At 41.7% G+C, this 15,110-nt stretch overlaps 1 protein-coding gene across 2 annotated transcripts in view; it reads left to right on the top strand.

Annotated features, from left to right (window-relative positions):
* SERPINE2 (serpin family E member 2) overlaps positions 1-7,937 on the top strand; it is a 72,405-nt gene extending 64,468 nt beyond the window's left edge. For both annotated transcript variants that reach the window (XM_079924088.1, XM_079924089.1), the window contains exons 5-9: positions 385-583; positions 3,001-3,101; positions 4,003-4,089; positions 6,292-6,375; positions 7,309-7,937. In XM_079924088.1, coding sequence (XP_079780214.1) covers positions 385-583; positions 3,001-3,101; positions 4,003-4,089; positions 6,292-6,375; positions 7,309-7,346 — 509 coding nt within the window. In that variant the 3' untranslated portion in view covers positions 7,347-7,937. The remainder of the gene's footprint in view (positions 1-384; positions 584-3,000; positions 3,102-4,002; positions 4,090-6,291; positions 6,376-7,308) is intronic.
* The last annotated feature ends 7,173 nt before the right edge of the window (positions 7,938-15,110 follow it).

Here is a 15,110-nt window from a genome sequence, read left to right as displayed (position 1 = left end):
TTCATTCTATGCCCACTTTCTGGAGAGTTTTTATCATAAATGGGTGTTGAATTTTTTCAAAAGCTTTTTCTGCATCTATTGAGATGATCATATGGTTTTTATTCTTCAATTTGTTAATATGGTTTATCACATTGATTGACTTGTGTATATTGAAGAATCCTTGCATCCCTGGGTAAATCCCACTTGATCATGGTGTATGATCCTTTTAATGTGTTGTTTGCTAGTATTTTGTTGAGGATTTTTTAAGCAAGCTATTTTTAGAATAGGGAAGTTCTCAACCCAAATTGCTCTCTTCCCTCTGAAGCTACCCTGGTGATCAGCAACCATTCATGCCCCTTCTGGAAGTCACCAAGGATGCACTGAACCTGCCTCTGATTTCTTTAGGGTCTACAAGCACCCCCAGTGACTTATGGTACAACTTTATCGAGCTGCCCTACCACGGGGAAAGCATCAGCATGCTGATCGCGCTGCCGACAGAGAGCTCCACCCCACTCTCGGCCATCATCCCGCACATCAGCACCAAGACCATAGACAGCTGGATGAGCACCATGGTGCCCAAGAGGGTGCAGGTCATCCTGCCCAAGTAAGTAGCCCCTTTCCCTAAAAGAGAAAACAGCAGGACTACTCGATCCCTGGGAGTGATTGTGTCAGTTCCTGGACAACTGAAGGCTGAAATAGACATATCATGAAACCTGCCGTATTTTGCAGAAATTGCATGGTGGGACTACAAGGCTGTGCTTTTGTAAAAGTTGGTTTTCAATCCCTGTGCCTCTTATATGGCAGGATAGTGATGATGGGGAAGGAAAGAAGGCAGCCTGGTCTCTAAGCCTCCACAAGACTACAGCTCTTGTGCCACTACAAGGCCTTTTAATATAGGTCACTGTTCAAAAGACTGAAAAGCAGATGCATATCATCATCTGATAGTATGCTGAAAATACAGTGAAGTTTAGTAGTGCTCCGTGTGTTTTGATAAGGAGTTTCATCTTAGGTACTTAAGTTTTAGCTGCAAGTTGCTAAAGGCCAAGGTCCAAAAGATAGGTAATAAGGAAATATTTTGAAGCCACCCAGGCAGAGTTCTTACATTAGTATCTAGGGCAGTTTTTCTATTATACCCTAAAAGTATAATATAAATGAAACCTGAACTGTTAGGACTTGAAACCAAGGGGAAAGGAATCCCAAATTCTGTCTGATTCCTAAATTTCTAACAGGTCAGAGAATACTTTGCCCAGATCTGTGAAGCAGGCAGTGAATGTCCCCTTTTTACAAACTTTTCAACATTACTGTTTTGTCAGTACCCAGGGCTTTAAACCACCCAGGCCTCAGTGGTAGTGGCAATACTTTCCAGTTCTAATAGCTTTTAATTCTCTAGCCACTGAGTTAAGTAATCAGAAGAGTACATGCATAATAAGTATTAGTAATTCTTATTAGTATTAGTAATTCTCCCAAGAATATTTCTTTTTTTTTAATTAATTTATTTATTTTTGGCTGTGTTGGGTCTTCATTTCTGTGCGAGGGCTTTCTCTAGTTGTGGCAAGCGGGGGCCACTCTTCATCGCGGTGCGCGGGCCTCTCACTATCGCGGCCTCTCTTGTTGCGGAGCACAGGCTCCAGACGTGCAGGCTCAGTAGTTGTGGCTCACGGGCTTAGTTGCTCCGCGGCACGTGGGATCTTCCCAGACCAGGGCTCGAACCCGTGTCCCCTGCATTAGCAGGCAGATTCTCAACCACTGCGCCACCAGGGAAGCCCGAGTATTTCTTTTTGTTGTAAAATAAGCCTTCACATAGGCAGTGCTTGCCATAAATGAAGAAGCTGGTGATGTAAATAAATTATAGTTATAATGGTAAATTACCATATAAATTACCATAATAGCCCATCTGTGATGAGAATCTGCTCACTTAGCCTTGCTGCTTTCCCACAGGATGTGATAAAATCTGGTAAAACGTCCTCTGATGCTAGATTCAATAACTGACATTTACATATCTATAGCTATAACGCCAGATAGTCCACAAATGTCCAAGAAATCCATATCACACCCAAATGAATACCATTCCTAATGTTTGCCCCTGTTTTAATGGTAAAATGCTTCCAGAATCCCAACACGAACTAGCAGCAATGTATTTCCTCTCTTTTGACCATCCCCAATCCCAGTAAGTATGGTGGCTCTTACAGCAGCCAAGATCATGGCTCTGTTGTTGGGTATGGGGAAGAACAGTAGATATTCCAGAATACCAGACACTCATCAACACCCTGTTACCGAATCCAAGCTTGTATTTCTCGCCACATGACAGACCAGGAAATCAAGAAATATCAAGGAATAGCAACTTTATTCAGAAAGCCAGCAGACTGAGAAGATGGTGGACTAGTGTCCCAAAGAACCATCTTGCCTGAGTTAGAATTCAGGCTTCTTTTATACTAAAAGGGGAGGGAGTAAAGTCAAACATTTCCTGGTTCCCATCAGCCTCCAGAGGGGATGTGTTCATTTCTTCCTTCCTGCAGTCATTCACAAGTGGGCCTGGTCAAGATAGTTACTGTGAGCTAAACAGAAGTATTTTAGCTTAATGCTTATTACCTGGGAGGCAGGGTTCCCAGAGATGGGCAATTTATGTGTAATTTAAGCTTATAGGCAACATCCCTTTAATGATTAACTTGCAATAGCATACAAAGTTTCTTCCCTATTGCAACGCTGCATCTCCTCATCAGCATAAGAGAAAGTGCTTCTGTAGATCTTCCTAGGACTGGAATGGGGAGCCTGTTGCCCATGAGGGTAAGGACACCCCTACTTGCTGATACTGTGCCATTTTGCCAGGTATGTGTTTGAGAGATGAGTTGTTCTCTACTTACCTGGTACTTAAATCTTGGGATTAAAATTAAAGTTATAGGTGTTCAGAGTGTACTTTAAAGAGGATCTGTTTGTACACCTTTTTTCCACTGGCACTGACTATATCATTTTATATCATGTATAGTGTATTGATTTTCCCCCTATTTTCTGCTTTCGTGCTAGGTTCACAGCTGTAGCACAAACAGATTTGAAGGAGCCGCTGAAGGTCCTTGGCATCACCGATATGTTTGATCCATCAAAGGCAAATTTTGCAAAAATAACAAGTATGTTCAATTTAAAACTTGCTCTTAAACTTGTGGAATATGTTACTAATTGAGTCTCTGATTTGTTTAGAAAGAAAAGGTCAAAATTAGGAATTACTGCCATAAAACTCTCCAAGGCTTAATCTGATATATCACCCAATGATGCTGTTGAACCTTCATCACTTAAATCAGCATGTCATCCATCCCTACATTTCACATGTACATTTCAAGTGAAGCCCACACGATCCCACACATTTAAAGAAGCATTTCAGTGGCTCACGGGCCCAGCCGCTGCGGCATGTGGGATCTTCCCAGACCGGGGCATGAACCCGTGTCCCCTGCATCGGCAGGCAGACCCTCAACCACTGCGCCACCAGGGAAGCCCTCTGCTCCTCCTCTTCACTAATATGCCCGTAAGATGAGTGACTTTTGTTATGAAAAGACAGCACTTACCACGCCACTAATTAGCCATGTGATTGGGGCAGATTTCTTAACACTCTGGTCCTCGCTTTCCCCATCTGTAAGTGCCTTTTTTTTCTGGATCTGACATTCTGTGATTGAAAAATAATACTGTTGGCTTGCTTCTTCTGGAAAACTAGGCTACCTTTTTAAAGCCCTGCTCTTTTCATTTTTTAATAAAATTCTTAGTGATCAGAGTTGAATTGATAGAGTCACTAACACATTTGGGATCCGGGACTCCCTCCTCTGAAGTGATGTCACAGTTCACTTAGCAGAGACTGAAATTAACCATGGGTGACCCTCACCCTACATGCAGCCTTCAGTCACTAGGACTGTAAGAGGTCACTTCTTCTGACACCTTTTAAGAATTGGAGCTTGCCATGGCGTTGAGGTTACTTCCGCCACTAACCCGATGGCCTGCATATCAAATAAGTGCTGTTTTTGTTTTATTTTCTGGAAACAGGGTCCGAAAACCTTCATGTTTCTCACATCTTGCAAAAAGCGAAAATTGAAGTCAGTGAAGATGGAACCAAAGCTTCAGCAGCAACAAGTAAGTAAGCCCTGGGTCCGCAAGTAAGTAAGCCCTGGGCAGGACAGGTCCTGGTGAAGGGAGCAAGTGTACCCTGGTCCACTCATCAACTTAACGAATGTGTCCTGAGCCCTATTTCTAGCCAAGCACTGTGGATTGACCCTCGGGAGACAGTGGTGACTTTAGGAGGGTCTGCATCCACGAAGCTCAGAGTCTGTTACATTAAGGAAAGCACTTCAGTAGAAATTCCTCTAGGACAGGAGTTGGCAAACTTCTTCTATAAAGAGCTGGATAGTATATAGTTTCTGCTTTGTGAGCTATACAGGGTCGCTCACAACTTCTCAACTCTACCCCTGCAGTGTGAAAGCAGCAATAGACTGTACAGGCAAATGGGCGTGGCTGTGTTCCAATAAGTCTTTCTTCACAAAAGCAGGGCCCCTCAGACTTGGCCTAAGGATGGCAGTTTACTGATCCCGCTCTCAGAAGGATGAAACATATTGTGGGTTCTTATCGACAGAAAAGACCCATCTTCACATTAAAACATAAAATAATAGCAACTACTAATAGGAAAATAGCCAGTTGGGTCTGGACGAAGGACGAAGTGAAGAATTAACAAGCAGCTATTGTTGCTATACAAGATTGCTCTGCAGCCTTCCTCGATAATTAGAACATCCACATTTGCTTTCTCCTCAATAGCTTATATAATTAAGCTAGAGAAAATAGAACAATTTTAGGTTGGTTTTTGTACCCCCTAATTATCCACATGAGATTGGATGAATAGATCTGGCCAAACTCTGTCAATTCATAAAGTGAAGGTTTTAGCTATACCTGTAACTAGGTCAAATATTTCTGGTCATTAAGAGGCATCATTTATACTCAAAATAGACATTTTATTGCCTTTCTAGAATAAACATTTATTTTTTATTCCTTTAAAATAGGGTTTAAAACAAAGACCTAGAAAGTGATATCTAAATTTTGCCAAAGTTGTTGAGCAATTTTGCCAATTGGCATAACTATCGGAACTGACTACTTAAGATGCAGGACCCTATGCAAAATGAAAATATGGAGCCCTTTGTTCAAAACTTATTAAGAATTTCAACACAGCAATAGCAGAGCACTAAACCAAGTGCAGGGCCATTGTGAGCATGGGGCTCTTGTGACTGCCCAGGTCACATGCGCTTGAAGCCAGCCCTGCTGTATTAGTCTGCTAGGGCTGCCACAGCAAGGTACCACAGACTAGAAGGCCTAAGCAACAGAAATTTATTTCTCACAGTTCTGGAGAATAGAAGTCCAAGATCAAGGTGTTGGCAGGGTTCCTTTCTCCTGAGGCCTCTCTCCTTGGCTTGCAGACGGCCACCTTCTCACTGTGTCCTCACATGGCCTTCTCTCTGTGTGCTCACATCCCTGGCATCTCCCTCTCTTCTTATAAGGACACCAGTCCTATTGGATTAGGTCCCTACCTTCATGGCCTCATTTAAGCTTAAACAGTTCCTTAAAGGCCCTGTCTCCAAATACAGTCACATTTGGGGTTAGGGATTCAGTATACAGGTTTTGAGGGGGTACTATTCAGTCCATAACTACCCTCCTGCAAGGCCTTATCACTGGCTTATACATCAAAGCTACCATTGGTAAACAGCAGAGTAAACATGTGTAAGACCGTAAGCCGAAATAAGTTTGCTTTCTAAGTCCCATGTCTACACCAGATGAGTTGAACAGCAGTATAAGGTAGTAGGTCCCAGATGAGCAGTCTACACTGCCAGTGAGAGGACAGTCTAGATGATGTGCTCAAAGAAGGCACAGACAAAATGGATGAGAAGTCAGTGGGTCCTTGATACAGGATTTGGATAAGCTAAAAGGTCCAGGGACCAGGCATCAGCTAGGAAGATGGTATGAATGAAAAACAGCTAATAATAATGGTGAATATGCATTGGGTGTTTATTAAGTGACAAACACTGTTCTAAGAGCTGTAATATGTTTCATTTAATCCTAATAAAAACCCTACAAGGAGTAAGTACGTTTATTAAAGGAGATGGGGCTTGTGTGGACTCAATGTGGAAGGATGGAAAGGGCCTGGCCAATGGCAGGTGTGCAATCAGTGGTGACCACTGGACCTGTTATTACATGGCTAGCCTGTGGGACAGGAATCATGTCCTGCCTTGAATTACGTGCTGCCTTGCTGGCCTCATGCTGGGCGTACAATGTATTTTCCTTTTCCTCCCACAGCTGCGATTCTGATTGCAAGGTCATCGCCTCCCTGGTTCATAGTAGACAGACCTTTTCTATTTTTCATCCGACATAATCCTACAGGTAAGTGATTCTCCTCCTCGTTTTTCGCTAGCTGTTAGTTAACTCCAGCAGCGCTGCTTTTAATCCTTGTCCCATGTGTCAACAAGTGCCAGCGCTTTCAGTAATGTACCCACGCCCCTCGCAGAGAGAGGAAAATCAGGCTGTTTTTACAGAGTGTGATGGCATTTTTCAAACACAGGATTTTAGGTTTTGTTTTGTTTTGTTAACATCTCGAGAGCTCTGCAGCCCTCGAGACGTCTACTGATTTTTTTTATAAATGCAGTAGGTAAATTTTGCAGGAAGCTACCTGTCTTCAACCTTTATAAGGGCACCCTGCGGTTATGACCTGAGATTTGTTCATTCAGTCTATCTTAGCTCCATGAGTCATGGGTTCAAAGTTGGCTCTGTCCTTTAGCTTCATCTTTAAAATTAGAATAACAATAAGTCCTACCTCTTAATACAGTTAGGAAGAATACTTAAGACTGTCTTTGTGGAGACGTTGTCGTCATGTTGGTACAGAGTAGAAACTAACACAGTCTAACTTTTACTCTGCTTTTAATCAATAACGTAAGCTAATTCCTTATCCTTTTATCTCATTGCATCTTCATTGTTATAATTCGTGTGCTCCCGAGCCAAACAGTCCAATATGGGAGCCTCTAGCCACATGTGGATACTTAGCTCTTTAACTTTAATTAATTAAAATGAAATGTAATTAAAAATTCAGTGTCTTAATCACACTAGCCACATTCCAAGGGCTCAGTAGGCACATGTGACCACCATATTGGACGATGAAGATACACACATTCCCATCACTGCAGAAAGTTCTATTGGACAGCACTGCTTACGAGCAGTGGGTTAAACACAGCCCAGAAACCTCCCCTTAAATATACCTTCCATCTTATTTGAAGGATCGTTTTTTATAGAGTTCTGTGTTGTTTCCTTTTAATTCTCTAGGTGCTGTTTTATTCATGGGACAGATAAACAAACCCTGAAGAGTTATACAAAAGGAACCATGCAAAGCAAAGACTACTTTGCTATGAAGAAAAGACTCCTTTCCTACATCTTTCATAGTTCTGTTAAATATTTTTGTACATTACTTTCTTTTTAAAAACTAGTTCTTAGGAACAGAGACTCAATGATGCAGTGTTTCTGTTCTGGGAGGCGTTAAGGGAAAAAAGGGCAAGACGGCTGGAACACTGTACTGAGAAATGAACAGAAGGCTTCAAAATGTCTAAAAGAGTCTTTAAACTACTGAGTGGTTACCTAGGTCAACAACCCTCTTGAGTATTTACTGTCCAGTTCAGGATCTTTGTTTTGTTTTGTTTATATGTGTGGCTTTTCAGAAAAAAAAATTAATCAGTGTGATGGGAGGGAAAAAAGGACATTTTATGGTAGCTCTTACTTTTATATGAAAAAATATTATTGGCCTTTTAAATTTTTTTTTTTGTCTCATCCAAAGTCTTGATAGTAAGAATTACTTTGGGGATAGAAATAGCGAAATCTCTAGGCTCTCTGTGTGTTCTTGTTGTTGTTGTTGTTTTATATAATGCATGTATTCACTAAAATAAAATTTAAAAAACTAATGTCTTGCTAGACAAGGTTTGCTGTTGTGCAGTGTGCCTGTCACTACTGTTCTGTACTCTGGATTTGCATTTTTGTATTTTGTACAAAGTAAAAATAAAGTGTTATGAGTAGTAGAAGAAAAAAAAAAGCCATTTCTCTGCTATTTGAAAATACAACAGAAGAAATAGCCTTTAAAAGCACCTCAGCCTCTTCTAGTAAACCTTTGCACTTAGGCAAACAGCAAGAAACCCCTGGCCTTCCCTTCCCTTCCCTCTAAACCTAGCAATCAGACACTGTTCCCTGCCCCCGCACTCGCCAGGTTACAGATCACTCCGGAGAGCCACTGTCCCAGTAAATGCATCTCTGATGTCAGCTGCGGTTCCTCAGGTGCGGGCTGAGGCTTCTCAGCAGAGGTAGGGATTTTGTAGCAAGAGTAGAAAGAAGTTACCTAGTGAACAGTGATTGTTTCTTTTTTTTTTTTTTTTTTTTTTTTGCGGTACGCGGGCCTCTCACTGTTGTGGCCTCTCCCGTTGCGGAGCACAGGCTCCGGACACGCAGGCTCAGCGGCCATGGCTCACGGGCCCAGCCGCTCTGCGGCACATGGGATCCTCCCGGACAGGGGCACAAACCCGTGTCCCCTGCATCGGCAGGCGGACCCTCAACCACCGCGCCACCAGGGAAGCCCTGACTGTTTCATTTTTGATGATAGGCCGGAGCTTTTGTTTTTTGAAATGACAAGCTTTTGGTCTTTTGTGTTTTTGGAGAACTCATCACAATTCTAATGTTACCATTTTTTATTTGCCTGGTTTTTTTTGTTTGTTTTTTTACTAATTTCCTAAAGATTGGGGTAGTCTTATCTAAATCAGAATGCTTTTAAAAATATTTCTTATCAAAACTTTGAACTTTTTTTTTTTAACCTTCGAGCTCTGTTCGTCTCTCTTTATACATTTAAACCTCACGTTCAACTCTCCACCAGTTTGCCATTTGTAAGTTTTATTCATCAAGTGGACTGAGTTTTGCTGTTTGCAACTATTTAAGTGTGGATACCTTGGTTAACCAAGAGAGAATGGAGAAAGGGGGCAATTATTTTCCTGATTTAAGAGTAAATGCCAAAAAATTATTTTGAAGGGTTACCTGAGGCCACTTGCATTCTAGCAAACATGCTAGTATAGTTATTAATGCCTCCAAAGTAGTTTTACTGGTTTTTCCAGTTTTCTGATCCCATTCAGTTATATTATTTTGAATAGTTTAAAAAAGGCATAGCGTTAGCGGTAATTTGAGAATTATACATTCATTCATTCGTTTATATACCTATTGGGGTACCAAGTACCAGGCGGTACAAAGACAAATATGTCCTTTCCTTAAGTGACTTGATTTTGGAAGGGAAAGAGAGAATCCTAGCCCAGCAAAGTATCTAACTATTGCAAGTGTATTTATAAGATGTGGAAGTGGGATCAAGCGGTCATTAGTCCAGGAGAGAGGATATAAAAGTGGCTGCAGGGTCAAGACTAGATCCCTGGGCTCTTGACTCCAGCACTGCTCATTCCAGAAAGGACCGGAAGAGTTTGCCTTTCAATATAGTGGCCCTGTTACATGATACAGGTAGTCTGCTCCCCAGTAAAATAATTAGTCAAATTTTACTGGCCACATTAAATTTTGAGGTATCTGGTCCCATTTCTGAATGCCTCTTCAATAGATTATAGCATTTCAAATTTATGATATACAAAACTTGGAAACATCTCATGGAAAATTCATAATATGAAGGTTCTCAGACTATATGTGTGTATATATATATATATATATATATATATATATATATATGCCCTATTTTTCATTTGATCCTCCCAACCTACTCATCTTTAGCCTTTCCTCATGTTGACCTAAAACACGTAGAATGCCAGGTGTTTCTCCAGCAAAGATGGGTTTATTTGGGATCAGCAGAGAATTACAATTCGGGGTCTGCAACTTTGGGGAGCCTCGTACAATCCACCCCCATGGCAAGAGAAGGAAATGCTTTTATAGAGGAGAAAAGAAAGTTGAGCGGCTGTGATAAACAAAGGGTTCATGGCTTCCCATTGGCTGAGTCCTTGCGGGGAAAGAAGAGGAGTCTGTCTTTTCCCTGTTGGACACAGGGCGTGAGCGCTCTCCCTTCTGGTCTCCAGACTCTATAGCAGTTTCTGTTTATTAACTTTTTACACTTACCAGTCAACACCCAGATTCTGACCCTGGCTGACTCTTAGACCCTGTTTATAATCTCTGGACTTGGGGAAAAATTTCCTCTCAAATTATTATTTTTCTAAAATTCAACTTTTATCTTTTGATATACTTAGTGGGTCTGTCGGCCTTGTCTTCAAAATGATAAATTTTATGAAAACTCCTTTACTTGAGGGAAACGAATACATTTACAATATGGAGACTGCCACAGAAATGACATACCTGGGGTAAAAGACCATGTTTGCTGTGCTGCTGCGATCTATAGTAAGAAATATATCTTTGGTCTTCATCCTCATTTCTGGCACAGAACTCCCAAAACCTTTGGAAGTTCTTAAGCGAGGAACACAAAAAAGGGGTCTTTTGTTATGTTAATAAGGTAACTTTTCCTGCTCCTAAGGATGGGGGTTGGTCGCCAGGAGACCCAACCACGTGATTGGAGGGGGTTGGAACTTTTAGTCCCACCCCCCTGACCTCCTGGGACAGGGGGAGGGGCTAGGGGTTCACACCAATGGCCAAAGGTCTAATCAGTCGTATTTATGAAATGAAGGCTTTGAGAAAATCCAAAATGACGATTTGCAGAGCTTCTGGGTTGGTGAACTGAACACATGGAGATACAGGGAAAGCGGCATGCTCATTGAGAGCTCCTTGCCCTTGCCCTTCCCCCAGACCTTGCCCTATTTGGCTCTTCCATTTGGCTGTTCCTGAGTTATATCCTTTTGTAAGAAACCAGTAATCTAGTAAACAAGATGTTCCTCTGCATTGTATGAGCTGCTCTAGCCAATTCATCGAACCCAAGGAGGGGGTCATGGAAACCTCTGATTTATAGCCAGTGGGTCAGAAGCCCAGGTAACCACCTGGGCTTGCAATTGGCATCCGAGGTGGGAGGCAGTCCTACCGGCCTGAGCCCTTAACCTATGGAATCTGATGATACTCTCTCCGGGTAGATAGTGTCGGAATCGAGTTGAATTGTAGGACACCCAGCTGGTGTAGGGAAAACCCACACACACTGGAATTGGGTGTCAGAATCTTTATTTGCTATGTAGATACTTGAGCAAACAATCTACACGTGGATTAGATGTCATACTGAGTTCGGACAGGAGACAGGCTGCAATTTCCCTAAAGTAACGAAATGGTAGACTTCTGGAAAAGCTGAAGACATCGGCCAGTAAACTCACTCCTCTGACACTTAATGAGATGGGGACTTTCAGTTCTTTTTTTAAAATTTATTTTTATTTACTTACTTATTTGGGCTGCACCAGGTCTTAGTTGTGGCACACAGGCTTCTTAAGTTGCAGCATGCGAACTTTTAGTTGCGGCATGCATTTGGGATCTAGTTTCCCGACCAGGGATCGAACACTGGGCCCCCTGCATCGGGAGTGCAGAGTCTTACCCACTGGACCACCAGGGAAGTGCTGGGACTTTCAATTCTGCCTGAGACACAATGAAAACAAAGAGTAGGCACTGACCCAAATAAGTTGAAAGCGCTATGTCTTGTTGGCCTTCTAGTCTTTGTTCTAAAAAGGAAATGATGACGGGTGACCTGAAAAAAATGCCAATCATAAGAGAACTTTACAGAAAGACACAAGGGAGTGGCTTTTGTACCCGCAGCTCTTTGTTTTCCTGAAAATAAAAAACTGAAGGACACATGTGCTCCACATTAAGGGACTTAAGAAACTGAAGGAGGAAGGGCAGGGATTTGCTCAGAGCCGGCAGAGTAAATGTGGTCGGCGGTGACTGCCCGGTAGAGGTGAGGTTTGGGTGAGCTGCTGGACGACCTCTATGTCCTTGACCTCCCGTGAATGCTGAAACACACTGTGTCCTACCAAGAGTCCACTTCGGGCGGCCAAAGAGTGGACAACACCACTGGCTCCAAAGCCCTGTTTCTTTCAAGAGTCCCCAAACTGCCCCTTTGACCCTCTTCCAAACCTTGAAGAAAAAAGGATGCAGATGTTGTGATTTAAAGGAGAAATTTGCTAAATGAGAAACCACTGCTCTACACGATATCAGGTATGTTGTTTGCAGATTAAATTGTTGTATACGAGGTAGTAAAATGGAAATGAGTTGTTTAATCCCTTAACGTTATACCTCTACCGTCTGCAGTTTAAAATCCCAGCTACCAAAGGTAAAGGGAAGGGTGGCAGACTTTTGTGCTTGTCCTTTCTAGACAAAAAACAATCCCAGGACCAAAACCTGAGTCCTAGTGGCAGGTTGTCTGGGGCCTAACTAATGGTCACCATTGCCAAGTTTATCTGTGGATGGTCAGCTAATTTTTGACTGTATGTGTCTTGTTAACTGTAACGTCTGCTGGTAAGTTTCTCCTGGCCCTTGCTGACATGTTTTCTTGCTGTGGAGGCGCTGATATCAATAATTTATGTAGAGGAAGTGTTATCAGAAAGTCAAGTAAACCCTTCCTCTGACTAGAAATGTCCTTCTCTAGCTGACAATGACCTGATTACTCATCTCTCCTGCAAAACTCATTAAAACAAACTCACTAGTTCACTGTGCAATTTTAATGTACAACAGATATGGTAAAACGGTGTTCTGTGAATCATCAAATTAATGGGGTTCTTCCTCAGTTGAAGGGGGAATAAGCTAATGTATTTAATTTTCTCAATCATTTTTCTCTCAGAAAATTTTCTTAAAACCCTTAGTCTTCTGGTATCGGTGAGCACTAACAGGCAGCCGGACCATTGAACAGGAGCAAATGAGCGTTGAGTGGAAAGCACAGACAGCTTTCTTTTTTCAGGAGCGTGTGTGCTTGTGATTATGATTTTTGACTGCATGAATTTTCTCCTGGAAAAATTGTTCTGTGTTTGCAAGATGCGATTCAATCTAGCCATCAGTCTTGGTATCCTACAGAGAGAACTGTGGCTTTCAAGTGCTCTGATAGTCAACCAAAGTTGCGAACCATAGCTCTAGGGCCTAGCAACAATGGTGGAGGGCTTTACCAACTGAGAGAAGACTCAGGGGTCTGCTGAGGGGAAGAGAAAAAGCGGGCTTAAGGATGCAGACGTGGGCAGCATGGGGCCACCCTCAGCTGGGGAAAGTTGTGAGCTGGACCACCCCCCCATGAGAAGAATGTCCACATCTGGTTTTATGAAGTGTCAAGATGGACAGTGAGATTCCCTTGCCTCTGCAGTGCATTTTCTGCCATCATAAAAAGAGGGGGAAAAAAGTCTTTTCAAAGTTTTATCCATGGCAGCCCTGCAATTCTCCCTTTCCAGTAAAGATAAAAGAGCTCAAACATCCATACCTTGGCATCAGAAATGAATTGTTCATACATGAAACTCTTAACTTTACGTCCTGAGGGGAGAGGTAAACTAGCTTCTGCAGAAATAGTCATAAAATATTATAGCCATAAGGGGCCTAGAAAAGTCATGTTTCACTGTAATCAAATGTAATCAGTCTTTCCTGTATAGGGAGAAAATGGTGTTCCCCATAATAGCGCTTTATATATTACTTCACTGAAAGTAGGGTTAGAGCACCACCTTGTGGCCAACATCTAACACATGCTGAACACAAAAAGCTGCATTTGTTCCATTCTTACTTGGGATAATAGTTTACTAGTTTCTAGTAATACTTTCTCATGGCCATATAAAACACTTTTGAGAATAATATGCCCTATTTTACATATGTATATAATAAAAACATAATATGAACTAAAAAGAATAAGCCTTGTATAATTGAGTCTGTAGATATCAATCTTAACATTTTTGGCTAAGGAAGCTTTTTGGAGCAATTGTATTTTGGGCTTAGGAAACTGGAGGGTGGGAAAGTGTCAGAATTTCAAAGCAAATGACTTTAAATGTCTGTCTCTGCTGCCAAGGTTAAGCATCAGTGCTTTTATATCCCACCAACTTCCTATGGTCATAACGACTGTCTTCTCAACATGGATTAGACTTTAGTCAAACAGGAGTTCTCCGAATGGTCACTGAATGCTCTGGGGTACAAACCCCCTTTGGCAACACCCTCAGACCCACGTGTTCCTCTTGCCCACACATCAAACTTATGCAGTATTTATTCTCATACAGCAAATTAAGTAATTGTCCAGGTTGGTTCCAAGTTTCAAGCTATTTCACACAGAAGTGTTTCAAAAGCGTATTATGTGTTTTCTGTGTTCTAGTCCCTCATGTTTTAATGGGTGCTTTTTAAGAGGTGTAACTTAATTTAGGTTCTAAGACTTTAGAATTGTGTTGAAATCATTCTTTTTCAAGGCATTTGGATCTCTTGCGAAGCAGTTTTCATGAACTAGAGCTAGATTTGCTCCACATGTTAATCTAAAAGCATTCAAGTTTAGAAGCTTGAAAACCTCCAACCTTGTAGATTAAGGTCCTACAAACTACCCTCAACAGGAGAAATATCAGCACAAATTTATGGGGGAAAAAAAAGGATTTTACTGAGTTTGCTACTGAGTTCTCCAGACTTTTCAAAAAAATATTCAACTAAAATAAAATTAGAACACTGCTCTAGCTGGAATCTGACATTTTGCACATGCTGGATGACTAAGTGGTTGGAGGACATGTACCATCTTTTGCGTCCCAGAAACTTTCTATAATCTCTTTCCTCCTATGGTGTCAATGAGATGCTTATCAAGTCAGGTTTACTTGTCATGGATGATACGCATAAGAGTAGCATTTTACTACTGGATTTGGTCCTCTATCCCTGTGTTGAATTATTAGGAGTTGCAGTTACTCTCAAAAGAAAGGTGAAATAGTTTACATTTAGCCTACTAATTCTGCCAACTAGGTCATTCTCAAACGTCCCTCCAAATGCAGTCTCTGTGTTAACTGTCATAGCTGTGAGCCTTCTTACATATAATATTAAGTCCACTTTCCTAACCAGTCTCAGGAAAGGAGTTGCAAAGATCCTTCATCTTCCCTTATAAAAAAGATTTCATGGCAAAAGTGCTGTCAGTTTAAACATTTTACCACTTTTCTATTCTCAACTCCCACTTTTCTTGTTAACCTCTGGGAGTGACT

Source organism: Stenella coeruleoalba, assembly GCF_951394435.1.
Source record: "Stenella coeruleoalba genome assembly, chromosome: 6".
Lineage (NCBI taxonomy): Eukaryota > Metazoa > Chordata > Mammalia > Artiodactyla > Delphinidae > Stenella > Stenella coeruleoalba.
The sequence above is the reverse complement of the archived record's forward strand: the minus strand, read 5'-3'. Positions and strand labels throughout refer to the sequence as shown.